This window comes from Musca vetustissima, unplaced genomic scaffold, assembly GCF_032173495.1.
Source record: "Musca vetustissima isolate MV318-11 ecotype Yass unplaced genomic scaffold, APGP_CSIRO_Mvet_v1 utg6577, whole genome shotgun sequence".
Classification (NCBI taxonomy): domain Eukaryota; kingdom Metazoa; phylum Arthropoda; class Insecta; order Diptera; family Muscidae; genus Musca; species Musca vetustissima.
Genome location: NW_026877114.1, coordinates 181,841 through 196,978, shown reverse-complemented (window position 1 = coordinate 196,978; position 15,138 = coordinate 181,841). Strand labels below are relative to the sequence as shown.

At 37.8% G+C, this 15,138-nt stretch overlaps 1 protein-coding gene across 1 annotated transcript; it reads right to left on the bottom strand.

Moving 5' to 3' along the window:
- Positions 1-3,884: 3,884 nt before the first annotated feature.
- On the bottom strand, positions 3,885-14,766 carry LOC133321686 (membrane alanyl aminopeptidase-like). Its single transcript, XM_061530767.1, has 7 exons — positions 14,434-14,766; positions 9,496-9,704; positions 9,144-9,440; positions 8,764-8,950; positions 8,443-8,690; positions 4,247-5,365; positions 3,885-4,185 (listed from the first exon to the last, which is right to left on the bottom strand). The coding sequence occupies exons 1-7, from the start codon at positions 14,764-14,766 to the stop codon at positions 3,885-3,887; spliced, it is 2,694 nt and encodes an 897-aa protein (XP_061386751.1).
- Between the last annotated feature and the right edge of the window lie 372 nt (positions 14,767-15,138).

The window sequence follows — 15,138 nt, the reverse complement described above, 5'->3', positions numbered from 1 at the left end:
GTAAATTTCATTGAACCAATCCATTGAATCAACATTACATCCGAAACCTCTTTGATAAAAATATATATCTTTGGCTGAGGGTATATATCTGAATCTTTACCCCTTCACCACAGTGTGGTACGGGGCATTATGTATTTGTGTATATGTTTGTAACAGACAAAAGGAAACGAGATAGATACATGTCTTCTTTAGAGAATATGCAAAGAATCACTTTCTAAGTCGATTTATGTATGTCCGTCCGTCTGTCCATGTTATTGTAAACAAAGTACAGGTCGCATTTTTGGTTCGAATTGGATGAAATTTGGCACAGCTCACTTATTTGGCCCAAGGACGAACCCTATTGAAATTGGGAAAAATCGATTCAGATATAGATCCCATATATCTTTTCGTCCGATTTAAGGTAAATGGTGCACCAAAGTAACTATATATCTTTTCATTTGCACGAAATTTGGCACAGTGTACTAAATTAGGTCTACAGTAATGTGTGTGTTAAATTTCGTGAAAATCGGCTCAGATTTAGATAGATATATTTTCGTCCGATTTTAGGTAAATAATGCACCAAAATCCCTTTATTTCATTCGATTTGCACGAGATTTGGCTTAACGTACTGAATTCAGTCTGGAATGAAGGGTGGTGAGTTTCGGGAAAATCGATTCAAATTTCGATATACCTCCCATATATTTTTTCGTCCGATTTTATGTAAATGGTACACCAAAATCTCTATATATCCTTCGATTTGCACGAAATTTGGTATAGCATACTGAATAAACCTCAGAACAATGTGTGTTAAGTTTCGTGAAAATCGGTTCAGATGTATACATCTAGGATTCGGTATTATTTATACATTATAAATATTACTACGGACATCGAACCGTTCAAGAATAGTGGTTAATTCAAAATTACCTTGAATAGGAAGGTGCTTGGATTTTTTTCAGAAAAGTGTATTTATCATAAATCAGGTATTATATTGGCTACATCTGTTTTTTATCGGACAGAGAACTTCAAGAACTTTTAGGAGTGGTAGTTAATTCAAGGAAAGTATACATACCTTGAACCTGGTATTTTTTAGTATATATTTGGTTTCTCTATTGGAATGAGGACACCATCTGCAAGGACGAACCTTACACCAGTTTGAGATATATATCTCCCATATACTTTTATCAGATTTCTTGAAAATTGTGTATCTACAAATAATGCTAAATATAATAGGTTCTCTCTATTAGAAAGTACCACATTTCCGTTTTAGACAGCGGTTGTCAGTTGTATATGAATGTGTAATTTTTCATCCATGGGATCTAAATGCCCAGGAATTTCTTCTTGAGATTTTTTTGGTTCGAGCACCGTTCGGACAAAACTTTAAACCTTGGTACCGTTCGGTATGCCACAACATCAAAAACCACAGCTCAGCATAGTTGCGGGTATAGGGGCTAGTACGTTTCAGCCAGATTGCAAGATCTCAGTAAAAGAGATTACTTTTCCCCATGCTGCTTAAAGAAAATCTCCACCGAGTATCTGCCTACTACGTCGTCTTCTTCGTCCGAATACGGAACGCAATATCCTAATCTCCAGTATTAAACGTCATTCGTTACTGTGTCTACTCTAGAATATGCATTATTTATGCAATGGGCTTGGAGGGAAAATATATGAGATAGTGGACTTCAAAAATCGGATGCTGTACGAGTAGCAAAGCAAATTCCAAGTCATAGATAGTTAATGGTAGCGCTGGATCTATGAAATACTTTCATACACTTCTCTCAGGCCATGTTCTACACAGTGTTTCGACATAATAAGTTCAAATCCCGTAGAGTGATGTAATTAGAGTAATTCCGAAATTTCGGGTTTTGAAGGTTTTAACCGCATTTTCCCAGCGAAGTAATCTTAATTTGACATTACGGGATTTAAAAGTGTAAAACCGTCCTATTTAAAATACCACGTTCCAAGATGTTGTTTTCAACTTGGTCTTTCCATCTAATTAGTGGTCTTCCCCTTCTGCGTGAACCATCGGTCGGCTCGCTTTTATGTGCCTTTGGGGTAGAGCTGGGGTATTCTCATTCATTCGCACAACATGGCCTAGACATGGCCTAGACTATGTGGATGTCCGCGTATAGATTTAAAGCTCGTGGTTCATTTGACCGTCCAGGCAGATCGGCCCGTAGATCTTTCGGAGAATTTTTCTCTCAAACAACCCAAAAAGCTGCCTCATCTGCTTGCGCAAGTACCCATGCTTCAGTTATATAAAGTCGTTAACTGCCACGAAGATGTAGTTCTCAACTGTGGCCGAGTCTACTGGACGTCTTGCGCGTTGATACCATCAGCTTGGTCTTCACGCCGTTTACTGTCAGACTCCTTCACAATTTGTTCAAAGGTGGATGTTACCGCTCGCAATGTTCGACCCATTATATCGATGTCTTCGGCCTATGTACAGAGTGTCATTTCTGTTCACATTTGCCTCACGTATGATCTTTTCAAGCAGGATGTTGAACAGGTCACACGACAAACTGTAACCTTGTCTGAATCCTCGTTCGGTATTGGAGAGGTCCTTTCCTGATTTAACTGCTGACATTTTACCAGTAAAAGTTATCCTGCATATCCGTATTAATTTTGCAGGAATCCCAAACGCAGACATTAAATACCTCTGAACGGATAGGGCTGTCGAATGCGGCTTATAGTCGACGAATAGGTGGAAAGTGTCGATGCGTTTTTAGCGGGTTTTTTCCAGGATTTGGCGCAGAGTGAAAATCTGGTCAATGGTGGATTTGCCAGGCCTGAAGCCACATTGGGCAAACTGGAAAAGACCCACGAAAAACACATCGACACATACCACCTATTTGTCGACTATAAAGCCGCATTCGACGGCCCTATCCGAGGTATTTAAAGTCATGTCTGCGTTCGGCATTCCTGCAAAATTAATACCGCTATGTATAATAACTTTATGTGGCACAAGGTCAGCAGTTAAAGTAGGAAAGGACCTATCGGATCCCTTCAATACCGAATGAGGATTCAGACAAGGTGACAGTTTGTCGTGTGATCTTTTTAACATCCTACTGGAAAGCGTCATACGAGAAGCAAAGGTGAACAGAAATGGCACTCTGTACACCAAACAACACATGTTACTCGCCTACGCCGATGACATCGATATAATGGGTCGAACATTGCGAGCGGTAACAGCCACCTTTGAACAAATTGAAAAGGAGTCTGCCAAAGTGGGTCTGGCAGTAAACGGCGAGAAAACCAAGCTGATGGTATCAACGCGCAAGACGTTCAGTAGACTCGGACCAACTGTGGAACTTGAGAACTACAGCTTCGAGGTAGTTAAAGACTTTATATACCTTGGTACCGGCATAAATAAAACGAATGACATCAGTTTTGAAATTCGGAGAAGGATTGTGATGGCCAACAGATGCTACTATGGTCTAAGTAAGCAGTTTAGAAACAAGGCCACCTCCCGCCAGACCAAACTCACACTTTACAAGACGCTGATATTACCCGTGCTATTATATGGATCAGAAGCATGGGTACTTGCGCAAGCAGATGAGGCAGCTCTTGGGGTGTTTGAGAGAAAAATTATCCGAAAGATCTACGGGCTGATCTGCGTCGACGGTTAATATCGGCGTCGAATGAACCACGAGCTTTACAATTTATACGCGGACATCGACATAGACGTATTGAGCTGCAGCGACTACGGTGGCTAGGCCATGTTGTGCGGATGAATGAAAATGCCCCAGCTCAAAAGGCATATAAAAATGAGCCTACTGATGGTCCCGTAGAAGGGGAAGGCCACGAATTAGATGGAAAGACCAAGTAGAAAACATAAAGGAATTACAAATTTCAATATTTTTTTTATTTTAAAAAAGTTTTTTTTTTTCAATATTTGATGTACAAAATTAATATCTCAAATAAGATATAACAACAATCATAATCGTTAAAATTGGCAAAGAATTTGTAATAGCGGCAGCAGCACCATTTCTTTGCTCCAAGTATTGGAAAAGGCTAGCCAAATATTTCGAAGACCAAGCGAGATTTTTCTCAACAGTTTCAACAGAGTTTTCCAAAACATTGATGTCTTCACCAAACAGATGACCTTTTGTCCCAATAAATTCAGTCAATTCCTTTAATTGATCCTCGGTGGTGAAATAATTGGCCACGTCACTGACAACAGTGGCGGTGTTATACCAGCTACCCAAACTGAAAGCAAAGAAAAAAATAATTATTTCCGAATTAAAAAATGGGATTTGAAAAATCTTACGCATTTGTTAAGACCTCCAGTGTGTTATTGATGAGTTGGAAGACGGGATCAACATTTTCCGGTGTTTGTTTATACAAACTGCTAATGGCCGATCTCTTCATTGATTGAGGCACCTCATTGCTTAATATGAAGTTATAATGGTTGTCCACAACATGGAGTGTACAACCCATGGCATGCAGCAATTTCTGTTTTTGACTTTGTAGCTCCATTTTAATAAATTCCGTTTTGAGGGTATTATAAATATCAATTGAACCCTTACGATTTGCGGCACAATAGAGAGTTTCCTGGAAATCGGCAGGAATTAATTTTGGTTGCGTGGATTTGAAAACTTTTTGAGCCATTTCATTACAATCTTCGTGGTGATATCTACATAGCCAGGAGATAACCTTATTGCGATTGTAAACATCTAAAACCCGATCTCCAGGATTTTCAAAACCCAATTTCTTATAGACCCCCGACATAATGTCAAATAAAAATTCACCAAATTGTTTGTGCTGCTCCAAAGTTAAACGCGGACTTATTAAATCGAAAGCCTTAAAGGCAGGCTGCCATGGCAAATATTCGGTTTCACCACTCAAATATTCAATGAATTTAAACACCTCACCATAATTCATAATTTCCAAACGTGCATAGGTGAATAGATCATCCAGCAGATAGGCTCGATTTATAACATGCACCCCACTGTGTTTGGGCGCCATTAACGCCTTTCTTATTTTCTCCAAAAGTTCGGCTTTATAGTAGACTCTATGGAAATTCGATTGCTGTAAATTCAATACGATCCATTCATCTTTATCGGAATTTCCAAATTCCATTTCAGTTTTAGTTCTGTTGAAATAGAATTTCGGTTGAAGATTTTCGAAATTATTTTCCCGATTGGTGGCATAAGTGATGGGTATGGTATAGAGTAGAGATTTATCACTACCATCCTCTGGATTATTTAGAAAACGTTTTTGTTTGATTAAATAGTGACCCGATTCTGTGGTGGATATTTCGATAATAGGGTAACCGGGTTGCTCCGTCCAATCACTGAATAATTGATCTAAATCGACTTCCTGATTTTTGGGCCAATGACGTTTCCATTGTTTGAATAAATCATCCGGTTCGGCACTGTTGTGGTGACTGAAAGAGAGAAAAATAAAGGGAAATAATGTAATTTTTTATAGAGTAAAGTCTACAAAAATTACTTTTAGATCTTCTAAAAAACATCCCTTCAGTTTCATTAGGTTAAGTTGAAAAGAGAGGTGATCAACTCTACAACATGTCCGGCTAGGAAAAAGTATCTGTCTCTAAAAGGCAGGTCGGCCGACTGCTTGTCGGTAGCACTTGAGGTGTAGTCAAGAAACTCTGTTAGGCGAATATTCATATTACTCCATGGAAATACATTCAGACCTGTCAGAACGGCGTCCTGAGGGTGCCTACTCTTGTCACACACCGGTGTACCATTTCTATGATGAGGCCTCAGCATAGCCTCTTGTTAGTTCCCTTTAAAAAAACCACATCCAGCCTCCAAAAAAGGAGTCCCTAAAAATACTATGTTCTGCTAGTTCGTCTAAAAAAACTCCCAAAATTCCAGATCATATAAATCGTCTCTAAATAATTCCTAAACTTTAGTTTGCCTTTGACATGTCCTTGGTTATCAGCTCTAAATCTTCAGCTTGAATATAACATCTCCCTATAAAGAATCTGAGGACCTTAGATCGTATATAAGAAGTGCTAGTTATTCAGTTCGTCAATGAAGACTTCCAGAATATCAGTTCGGTAACTAAGACTTTCTGGTCTCTCGTTCGTCTCAAAAGACCCCCTGGCCTTCAAAGACTCCCTTCTGTTCGTCTACAAAGGCCTCTCTGGTTGTTACCGTGACAATCAGATGGTTTAAAAAAACTACGTGACCTCAGTTCCCCTATAAACATTATCTGAATATATGTTATATAAACACTTCTGAATTCAGGTCCTTTCCAAAGATTTTCTTTAAAGACTAACTTTTCTCCAGCTCGTCTAAATAGATTCCCTGGCCGTTTACTTATATGAAAGATCTGCCAGGAGTTCAGCTCTACCATAGTGACTCTCAGACATCTCTCTTCTTTAGGTCTTCAGCTCTCCTATAAACACCTACGAGTCCTTCAGCTCGCCTACAAAGCAGGCTACAAAGACTACCTGTCTAGCCTTCATCTTATCTGTAAAGACTGCTAGGACTTCAGGTCTTATATAAAGACTCTCTGTCCTTCAGCTAGCCTATAAGACTCAGTGGCATTTATAACTATTCTATTAAGACTCTCAGGCCTTCAGCTTGTTTAAATTATAAAAACTTCGTGGCTTTAATTTCTACCACAGTGACTCTCAGGCATTCAACTATTTTTTAGTTACTTTCAGGCCTTCAGCTATCCTGTAATGATACCCTGTCCTTTTGTTCACCTATAAAGTCTCTATATCTTCTATCATAGCCTCAACCTAGTCTATATTAAAAACTCCCTAGCCTTAAGACTCACTGGCCCTTCAACTTCAGATTTTAGCTCCCAGGATTCCCAGGCTTCTTTGGTACAGATACACGATTTTCTATAAAGAATCGAAGGACCTGAGGTCGTATATAAAGGACTTTTCAGCCCGTCTATAAAGAAGTTTTTTTATAGACTCTGTGACATTCCGATCGTCCAAAAAACTACGAGGCCCTAAGCTTGCCTATAATCACTTCCACAGGGACTCTCTAGCCTTCACCTGTACTTTAGCGACTTCCAGGTCTTCAGATTTCCTATAAAGACTTATGAGTCCCTGAGCTCGCATAAAATACTACTTGAATTTGTTCGCCTATAAGCATTCTTGGCCTTCAGCTCGTCTATAAATACCCTATAGCCCTCTGCTCCTCTACTAGATCGGCAACTGTCTAGCCTTCGCCTAGTCTTAAATTAATCCCTTGCCTTCAGCGCGCTTCTAAAGACTATGTACAATTTAGCTAGCCTTTCTGAAGTTCGCCTATTCTAAAATGACTTCCTGGCCTTTAATAAAAACTCCCAAGTCTTCAGGTTGTTTATAAAGACTATATGGCCTTCAGCTCCTTTATAACGACTCTCATGCCTTTTATATCTTCTATATCACCCATAAATAGTCCAGTCTTATATTACTCCTTGGCCTTCAGCACCTTCTATAAAAACTGCGTGCACCTTAGGCTGCCTAAAAAGACTCTCTGGCATTTACCTAGCCTAAAATGAGTTGCTAACCTTCACATAGACTATGTGACTATCCCTGGCCTTCAACTTGCCTATAAATATTGAATGGCCTGTCTCAGGGCTTCAGTTCTTCTATAAAGATTATCTCCCTTCATCTAGCCTATAAATCTCCTTGACCTTTATCTCGTATATAAAGACACCATGGCATTAAGCTCTTCAATAGCGACCATTAGGCCTTCAGCTCTCCTCTAAAAACATCCTGACTTCCAGGTAGCATAGGGTATGACTTATGCCCAGACCACCAACTGTCTAGCCTTCACCTCGGCTAGACATGTGGCTCTCGTCCATCATGTTCACCTATTCTTAAATCACTCAATGGTCCTAAAGACTAAGTGCCTAGTTTAAAATGACTCCCTGGACTTCATATAGTCTATAAAGACAAAGTGAGGTATCCATACCTTCTATAGCTTCCAGGCCTTCAGTTTGCCTATAAAGACTCTATGCTCGTCTACCAGACCACCAACCGTCTAGACTTCACCTAGTCTATAAAAATCCCTGACCTTCATCTAATCTATAAAGACACACTGGCCTTCGGCTAGACTATAAAGACTACCTGGCCTTAAGCTCATCTATAAAGACTCCCTTTCCATCAACCTTCCTCCCTCCGAAGACTACCAGATCACAGCCCCTGTAGTCTACAGCTAACCTATAACGACTCCCTAAACTTCGTCTATAATGACTCTTGCTCCTGACTATGACTTGCAGACTGACCTTCAGCTGAACTATAAATACTTTCTGGCCTTCAGTTCGTTTATAATGACTCTTGCTTTGGCTCCTATAATAATCCACCTTCAGCTCCTCTAATAATTCCCTTGACATTATGTTGGTCTATAAAAAAATCCCATACCTTCAGCTCGACTGTAAACTCTTTCTGGCATTCTGATCGTCTGTTAAGATTCCTTGGCTTGCTGCTCGTCTATTAAAACTTCTTGTCCTGCAGTGACCTGCCGTATACTTGTTCTAATTTACACTTACTTCTCCTGCAAATAATCTCTAATGGCATTATCATAATTCTCTCTTCCCATTAAATTGCAAATCATGCGGAGAATGGCAGCACCCTTATTATAGCCAATGCTGCTGAATTTATACGCAACTTCAGAGGGTGTATTGATATTTTCCTCGGGATGAGATAATGGTTGGCTGTTAGCGGTAGCATCCAAATCAAAAATCAAATGGGTTTGTTTCAGCACAAATTGTTGGTCCATGTCATATTCGGGATAAATCTGTAGAAGAAGAATTTCAATTTTAGTAATCGTCCTTAAAAATTAATATCAATTGAATCTGCAGCTATGTTACCTGTTGCGTCAAATAATGAGAATAATAGGTGGGGAAAGCTTCATTTAACCAAAAATAACTCCACCATTTGTGAGTGACAGTATTGCCAAACCACATGTGACCTATCTCGTGGACCACCAGCGATATGGTAGATTCCTTGTCGGCCCACCCGTCTGTGTAATAGGGTTCTTGGGTCAATGCTAGATCTCTGTATGTGAGAAGGGAATACAATTAGTAGTTTTTTTTTTAATTTAGCAGAATTAAACCGAGTATAGGCATCGGAAACTTAATATGAACGAGTATTGTGTTTTTAGTAGAAGAAGCATATTCCAAGTCCTTAGTTCCACTTCAATGAAGTGTTTGATTGTTGTATTGAATCTGAATTAACGATTTTCACTTACCGATAAAAAATCAAACCCCAATTTTCCATGCCACCATGTGGAAAATAATTCGATCCGGCCATTTGCATTATGCCATTGCCCAACGTTTTATAAGGCATCTGAGTATACTGATCATAACCCTGCAGAGCACGGGCGGCCACTTTCAAAGTAAATCCAGTTTTATTTTGGAATTTTTGATTTATTATCACTTTCAAATCCGCACTGCCATCAACAACAAAATCATTGGCCACCAGGAATGCTACCAAATAGGTGGACATTTTTGGTGATGGTACAAAGATGTCGGTATAACGGCCATCACTGAAATTGAGTAAATTTATGAAATACAAAAATTAAAATGTTAATATGGTCTTACCTTTCACTCACAACGTTTTCCAGCTGGGTATTACAGTATGACAAATAGTCTTTGGGACGTGTAATTTGGATACGGAATTGTGCCTTAATTTGTGGTTCATCGAAACACGGGAAGGCGGTGCGGGCATCACTGATGTGGAATTGAGTCATGGCATACCAACTAAAATCAGAAGAATGAAAAATGAATATTAAGGATGAAAAAAACTTGACCTATGAGGACTTCCTGTCTTCTGCTCAAAAATAAAAAAGTGTGTTTAGATTTACTACATTCACTCGATTTCAAATGTCAATTCTATAGCGTATACGTCAAACATAATCCACTGGATTTTGTGAACAGGATTAAGGTGATATATACGCTATGGTATTGACATTTCAAATCGAGTGGATTTAGTACCCGCAAAGATTTCGTCGTCTACAAATGCTTCCTGGCATTCTGGCCGTTAATGAGGATACCAAGGCTTCCAGCGTGTCTATAAAGATTCCCAGGCCCTCAGTTCATATATAAAAACTCCCTGGCCTTCAGCCCGCCCATAAATATTGTCAGCTTTCAGCTTGTATAAAAATACTTCCCGCTCCCCAGTTCACCTGCAATGATTCCCTGACCTTTAGCTCGCCTACAAAGTCTCTAACCTTATGCTAGCCTAAAATGACTTTCCGACCTTCAGGTAGCCTTTAAGGACTCCCTGACCTACAACTCATTCAAATCGACATCGATGTCTTCAGTTCTTCTAATAATACTTCTAAATAAAATCAAACTGGCCTTCAGTTCAGTTCACCAATATAGATTGCCAGGCCTTAAGCTTCAAGCTTATAAAGAGTCTAGCCTTAAATTAGTCTCAATGACACCCTGTCCTTCAGCTAGCCTATAAAGACTCCTTGACTTACGGCTTGTCTATAAAGACTCTGTGGCCTTCAGCGCTGTATATTGATCTGCAGGCCTTTAGTTCTTCGAATAATACTTCTAAAGAAATAGGCCTTCAGTTCTCCCATTAAAACTCCCTAGCTTTACGAAAAAGAAAGACTCTTGCGTTAATCTAGTCTAAAATTACTCCCTGTCCTTCAGCTAATCTATAAAGACTCCCTGACCTACATCTCTTCTTTGAAGACTCTAATCAATAAAGACTGGCCATCATGTAAACCCTGACATTCAGAACTTTAATGAAGACGCAGAGGCTTTCGGCATGTCTACAAAGATCTTCAGGCCTTCAGTTGGTCTATAAAAAGGCTCGCCTATTATCTTTGCTAGGCCTTCTGTAAATACTCCCAGCTCCAAAGCTTACCTGCAAAGACTTCCTGGATTCCTGATAAAGACTCTAGTCTTAATCTAGTCTAATATTACTCCCTGTCCCTCAGCTAATATGTAAAAACTCCCTGACATACATCTCGTCTATAAAGACTTCATGGCCTTCAGCTCTTTATATCAACTTGCAGACCAGTTCAGTTTTTCTAAAAAATATTTGTAAATAAAATCCCAAACTGGCCTTCAGTTCATCTGTAAAAAATCACGGGCCTTCAGGTCGTCAATATCGATTGCAAGGCCTGTAGTTTCATGCCTATAAAGTCTCTAGCCTTAAACTAGTCTAAAATTACTCCCTGGCCTTCAGCTAACCTATAAAGACTCCCTGATCTACATGTCGTCTATAAAGACTCCATGGCTTTTAGCGCTTTTATATCGACCTCCAGATCTTCAGCCCTTCTAAACTAGTTCTTAAGAAAATTGTAAGCTAGTCTTCATTTCGTCTATAAAAACACCCTGACCTTCTCGCCTATAAAGACTCTAACATTAACTTCGTCTAAAATGACTCCCTGTACTTTAGCTAGCCTACAAAGACAACCTCGCCTACAGCTCGTCTATAAAGATACCGTGGTCTTGAGCTCTTATAAAAAGACTTCGGAAACTGCTGTCTAGATAATTATAAGGACTTTGAATTTTTTTTTTTTGGGATTTTACTTTTCCCAATAACCAATTTGTTTTCAGAAAAATAAGAATACTTAATTTGGTCCAGTTTTTTTTTTTTTTCAAAATCGACCCTATTTTTTATTGCATAGAATTTTACCACCACTTAATGAACCACCCTCCTTTTGTATAAAATATTTATTAATGAAATTTGTTTTTAATATTAATTGCATTATTATTGAATGTTATTGATCTTATCAATCCACATGAACTGGATTTGATTTGAAATTTGTATACATAAATACAAACAAATTAAATTGACATAACAGATGCAGAGCAGTACATTGCACTTGAATATTTAAATTGAGTGCTAAAGAAGAACAGGTTCGCAGAGAAAACTATATTAAACAAATGGGATTAATTTTTTAAATAGTTCATATTAATTTTGACCTTCAGCCCAATTTTGGCCTTCTGACTCTGGTCATTAGCTCATCAAAAAAACTCCTTGGATTTCAAGACACCTACTTAAATCTTAATGGGCTTAAGGTCGCCTACGAGGACTTTTTGCCCTTCAGCCCGTTTATAAATACTCTATGGAATTCAGAATATCACCCCGTCCGCCTATAACCCAAAATATATGACAAGAATATAGTCAAAGGTAAAACAAACAACTCTTTTTAAAACACATGGTCATAGTCTAACAAAGTCAAAGTCTCAAAAAAGTATTGATTAGTTCAAGATTTTCAACTTGAAAAACGTGTCACAGTGTAATGACCTCGTGTCCTTCTGCTCGTATCTAAAGACTCATCTAAATTCATGTCATAAGCACCAAAAATTATTTTTATGAGCTAAAACTCCCTGGAATTTAGAACAGCTATTAAGTTCTCAGGACTTCAGCACTTTTATATATTTTCAGCTAACGTATAATAACTCCAAGGCCTTCAGCTAATATTTCTTGACTCTCTGGCTTTAGCTTATCTTAAAACTCCTATACGGAATTCTTGATCATCAGCTTTATATAAACTCCATGCTAGTCAACTCGCCTCTACATATTCGCAGAACTTTCGCTAAAAACAGCTATTAAGACCTACAACTCTTTTATAGCGCGACCTTTATAATCATAATCATTTTTATAAAAATGTTTTTAAAAGTTGCCTATGTGGACTGCTTGTTCTTCAGCTCATCAAAGCAAAATTTTTAAAATCCAAATTAGAAATCAAATTTTTATATTTGTTTACGCCTAATTTAAGCCAGGATTTTTTTAAATATTTTTTAAGGAGGATGTGTCTGCACCAATGCCTTCGGTTTGGTGCTTTACCCGTTGTTAAAATTTCCGGATAGGTTTGGTATTCTGTTTCGTTGGTTTTTCATAGTAGTAGTTTTTTCCAACTAACCCGACACCTTAGCATATTTTTTATAGGTCTTATGGTGAATTCGGACTCTATTGGCCCATTTATTTTTATGAGGGTTTCTCAGAATGTTCTGTTTTCGTAAATAAAAAGAAACGCTGTCATTCTTTATAGTTTTCGAAATTAAGGGAAATTTGCAAGATACAAACTGCTATGTAATTTTTATGATTGCCGTAGGAAACAAATAAACTCGGACACCTTTATGTAGAATTTCCCTTTTGGGTTCTGTTATGGTAGCTACTCCTTCCCATTCAAATTGTAATTTTTACAAATGTGTGTATTTCCGTTAGCTGCATCTGGGAAGATATTTTTTATTTATAGCGATACTTTTTTGAATATGTTGAGCGCTTCAAATGTGTTCGAAGAATTAGGACACTTCACAAAGAACCTAGTCCAGACTTTGGTCGTCAAGAATGAATGTGAAATTATGTTGACTACACAGAAAAAACTTTGACAAATTTGAATTTAATTCGCATATGCAAGTTTCGCATCAGGGCGGAATAAATACAAGTTATCAACGTACGACATTTGTAAAGCCACATAGCCCAATATGCCTGATGAGCCACTTAACCAACGGCGAAACGCGTCGCATAATGGCGGGTACGTAGGTTCTTCTCCTGGCTTTCCTTTTCATTGCAAAACTTAGATCATCAAGCTCGACTCGAAAGAGCATAAATAACCACTGAAAAAATAATTCGTATATTATATGAATAGTATTCATAAAACCTTAAAATACTCGTTTCTTATAAGAGAGTAAAAAAAAACACAGCATTTCGGAGTGCGCGTTTGGTGGTGACGGGTGTTTTTGTGTTCTTGTTTTGCGTTATTATAACAATTATATACGTATTTGTTGCTCGTATCAACACTTGTTTGATATATTGTATTTGGTATTTATATCGAAATAATTTGGAAAATTCATATGCGAATTATACAACATCAAAAAGAGGTCAGTAGCAGTGTCTGAAATAATAAAACAATGGAGTGCAAAAATAACCACAATCAAATGAGCGGAGAGACGTCGCACAACGAATTGTTGTGGTGTTTATTTTTCGCAGGAATACATTTGTTTTTGTCAAAAGAGAGAGCAAGAGAAAGGAAATAATTAGCGCAAATAGTCTTAAATCAGAGCGAATTAGGAAACTAGTTTTCATATAAATGAAAAGTTTACTTTTATTCGGGGGAAAAATAGTGTTTATTTTTATATTAGTGTTTAATGTTTATAAGAGCATATATAAATAAAAACATATATTCTAAGAGAGGTATACATATGTGCAATATGGAACAAATAAACTATTAATTTAACTATGAATATCCATCTTATGGTGGTGGCTATAATAAGTTCAGCCCTGCCGAAGTTAACGACCTTTTTACTTATTTATAAACAAAACACTTTCTACAGCTGTTCTATATATAACCAAAAATAAGACATTCCCAAACAAACTTTATAATCTTTAAATGCACATAACATACTCATAAATACTTCAACATCAACTTACTTTTTATTATCGTATGTGGCACGATAAATACCACCCATATCGCTACGAATACGCCCGGTATATTTAAAATATAACTTATACGGCTTTTCGGGAGTCAAGTTCGTGGACAATGGTACACTTAATTTATTTGTAATCACTTGATACAGCAATTTATCTTCACCCCAGTAGTGGTCAACCGCCTTATCATCGGCATCATAGAGAATTGTCTCCACAATTTCTATCATTGCCGCATGTAGGGTAATATTACGAACATTCGCCGCTGTTGCATGCAGTGTGATATTAACTTCACCATCAAACGTAAATTGTTTGACACCATCTTCAGATTGTAGATAAGGTTTCAGTTTGATATCATAGAAATCGGGTACGACATCTTTGCTTAGACGATAGTCGACTATGGACTGAGATAATGTCGGCCCGGCGATTATCAGTGTTAAAAATAAACAAAATGCGAATTGTTGTAAGCGGGACATGTTGTTTTTTTCTTTTCGTTTTTAAAACGCACGCACCGCAACTGCGACTTGTTGCGTTCTCGCGTTCAGTTCAAACTAAAAACTGAGAATGGATTTTTGATTTACTTACCCCGTTGAGGGAATTGAAATGTTGCTGTTTTTTAACAGATCATAAAATGCAATAAAGATTAATTATCAGTAACGTATTTTGCTGTGTATATATAGAGTGGGGCCTTAATATGAAACTATTATCATTATATTTAAAATATAGAGAATTTGAGGTTTATTGCCAAGTAGTGTAGAATTTTTACTACTTAATGTTGGGCGCCATTGGGCTACTTAAGTTAAAACTTCGATCTGCTTTAAAATTTTTCCATAAATATTACAATAGAT

What these genes read in the sequence shown, in the direction of transcription:
- LOC133321686 (XM_061530767.1), bottom strand. Translation starts at nt 14,766, where the DNA reads ATGTCCCGCTTACAACAATTCGCATTTTGTTTATTTTTAACACTGATA. An exon ending in CTCATTATTTGACGCAACAG is followed by an intron (nt 8,691 to 8,763) that starts GTAACATAGCTG and finishes CTTCTTCTACAG; the next exon opens with ATTTATCCCGAATATGACAT. An exon ending in CTGGAGGTCTTAACAAATGC is followed by an intron (nt 4,186 to 4,246) that starts GTAAGATTTTTC and finishes CTTTGCTTTCAG; the next exon opens with TTTGGGTAGCTGGTATAACA.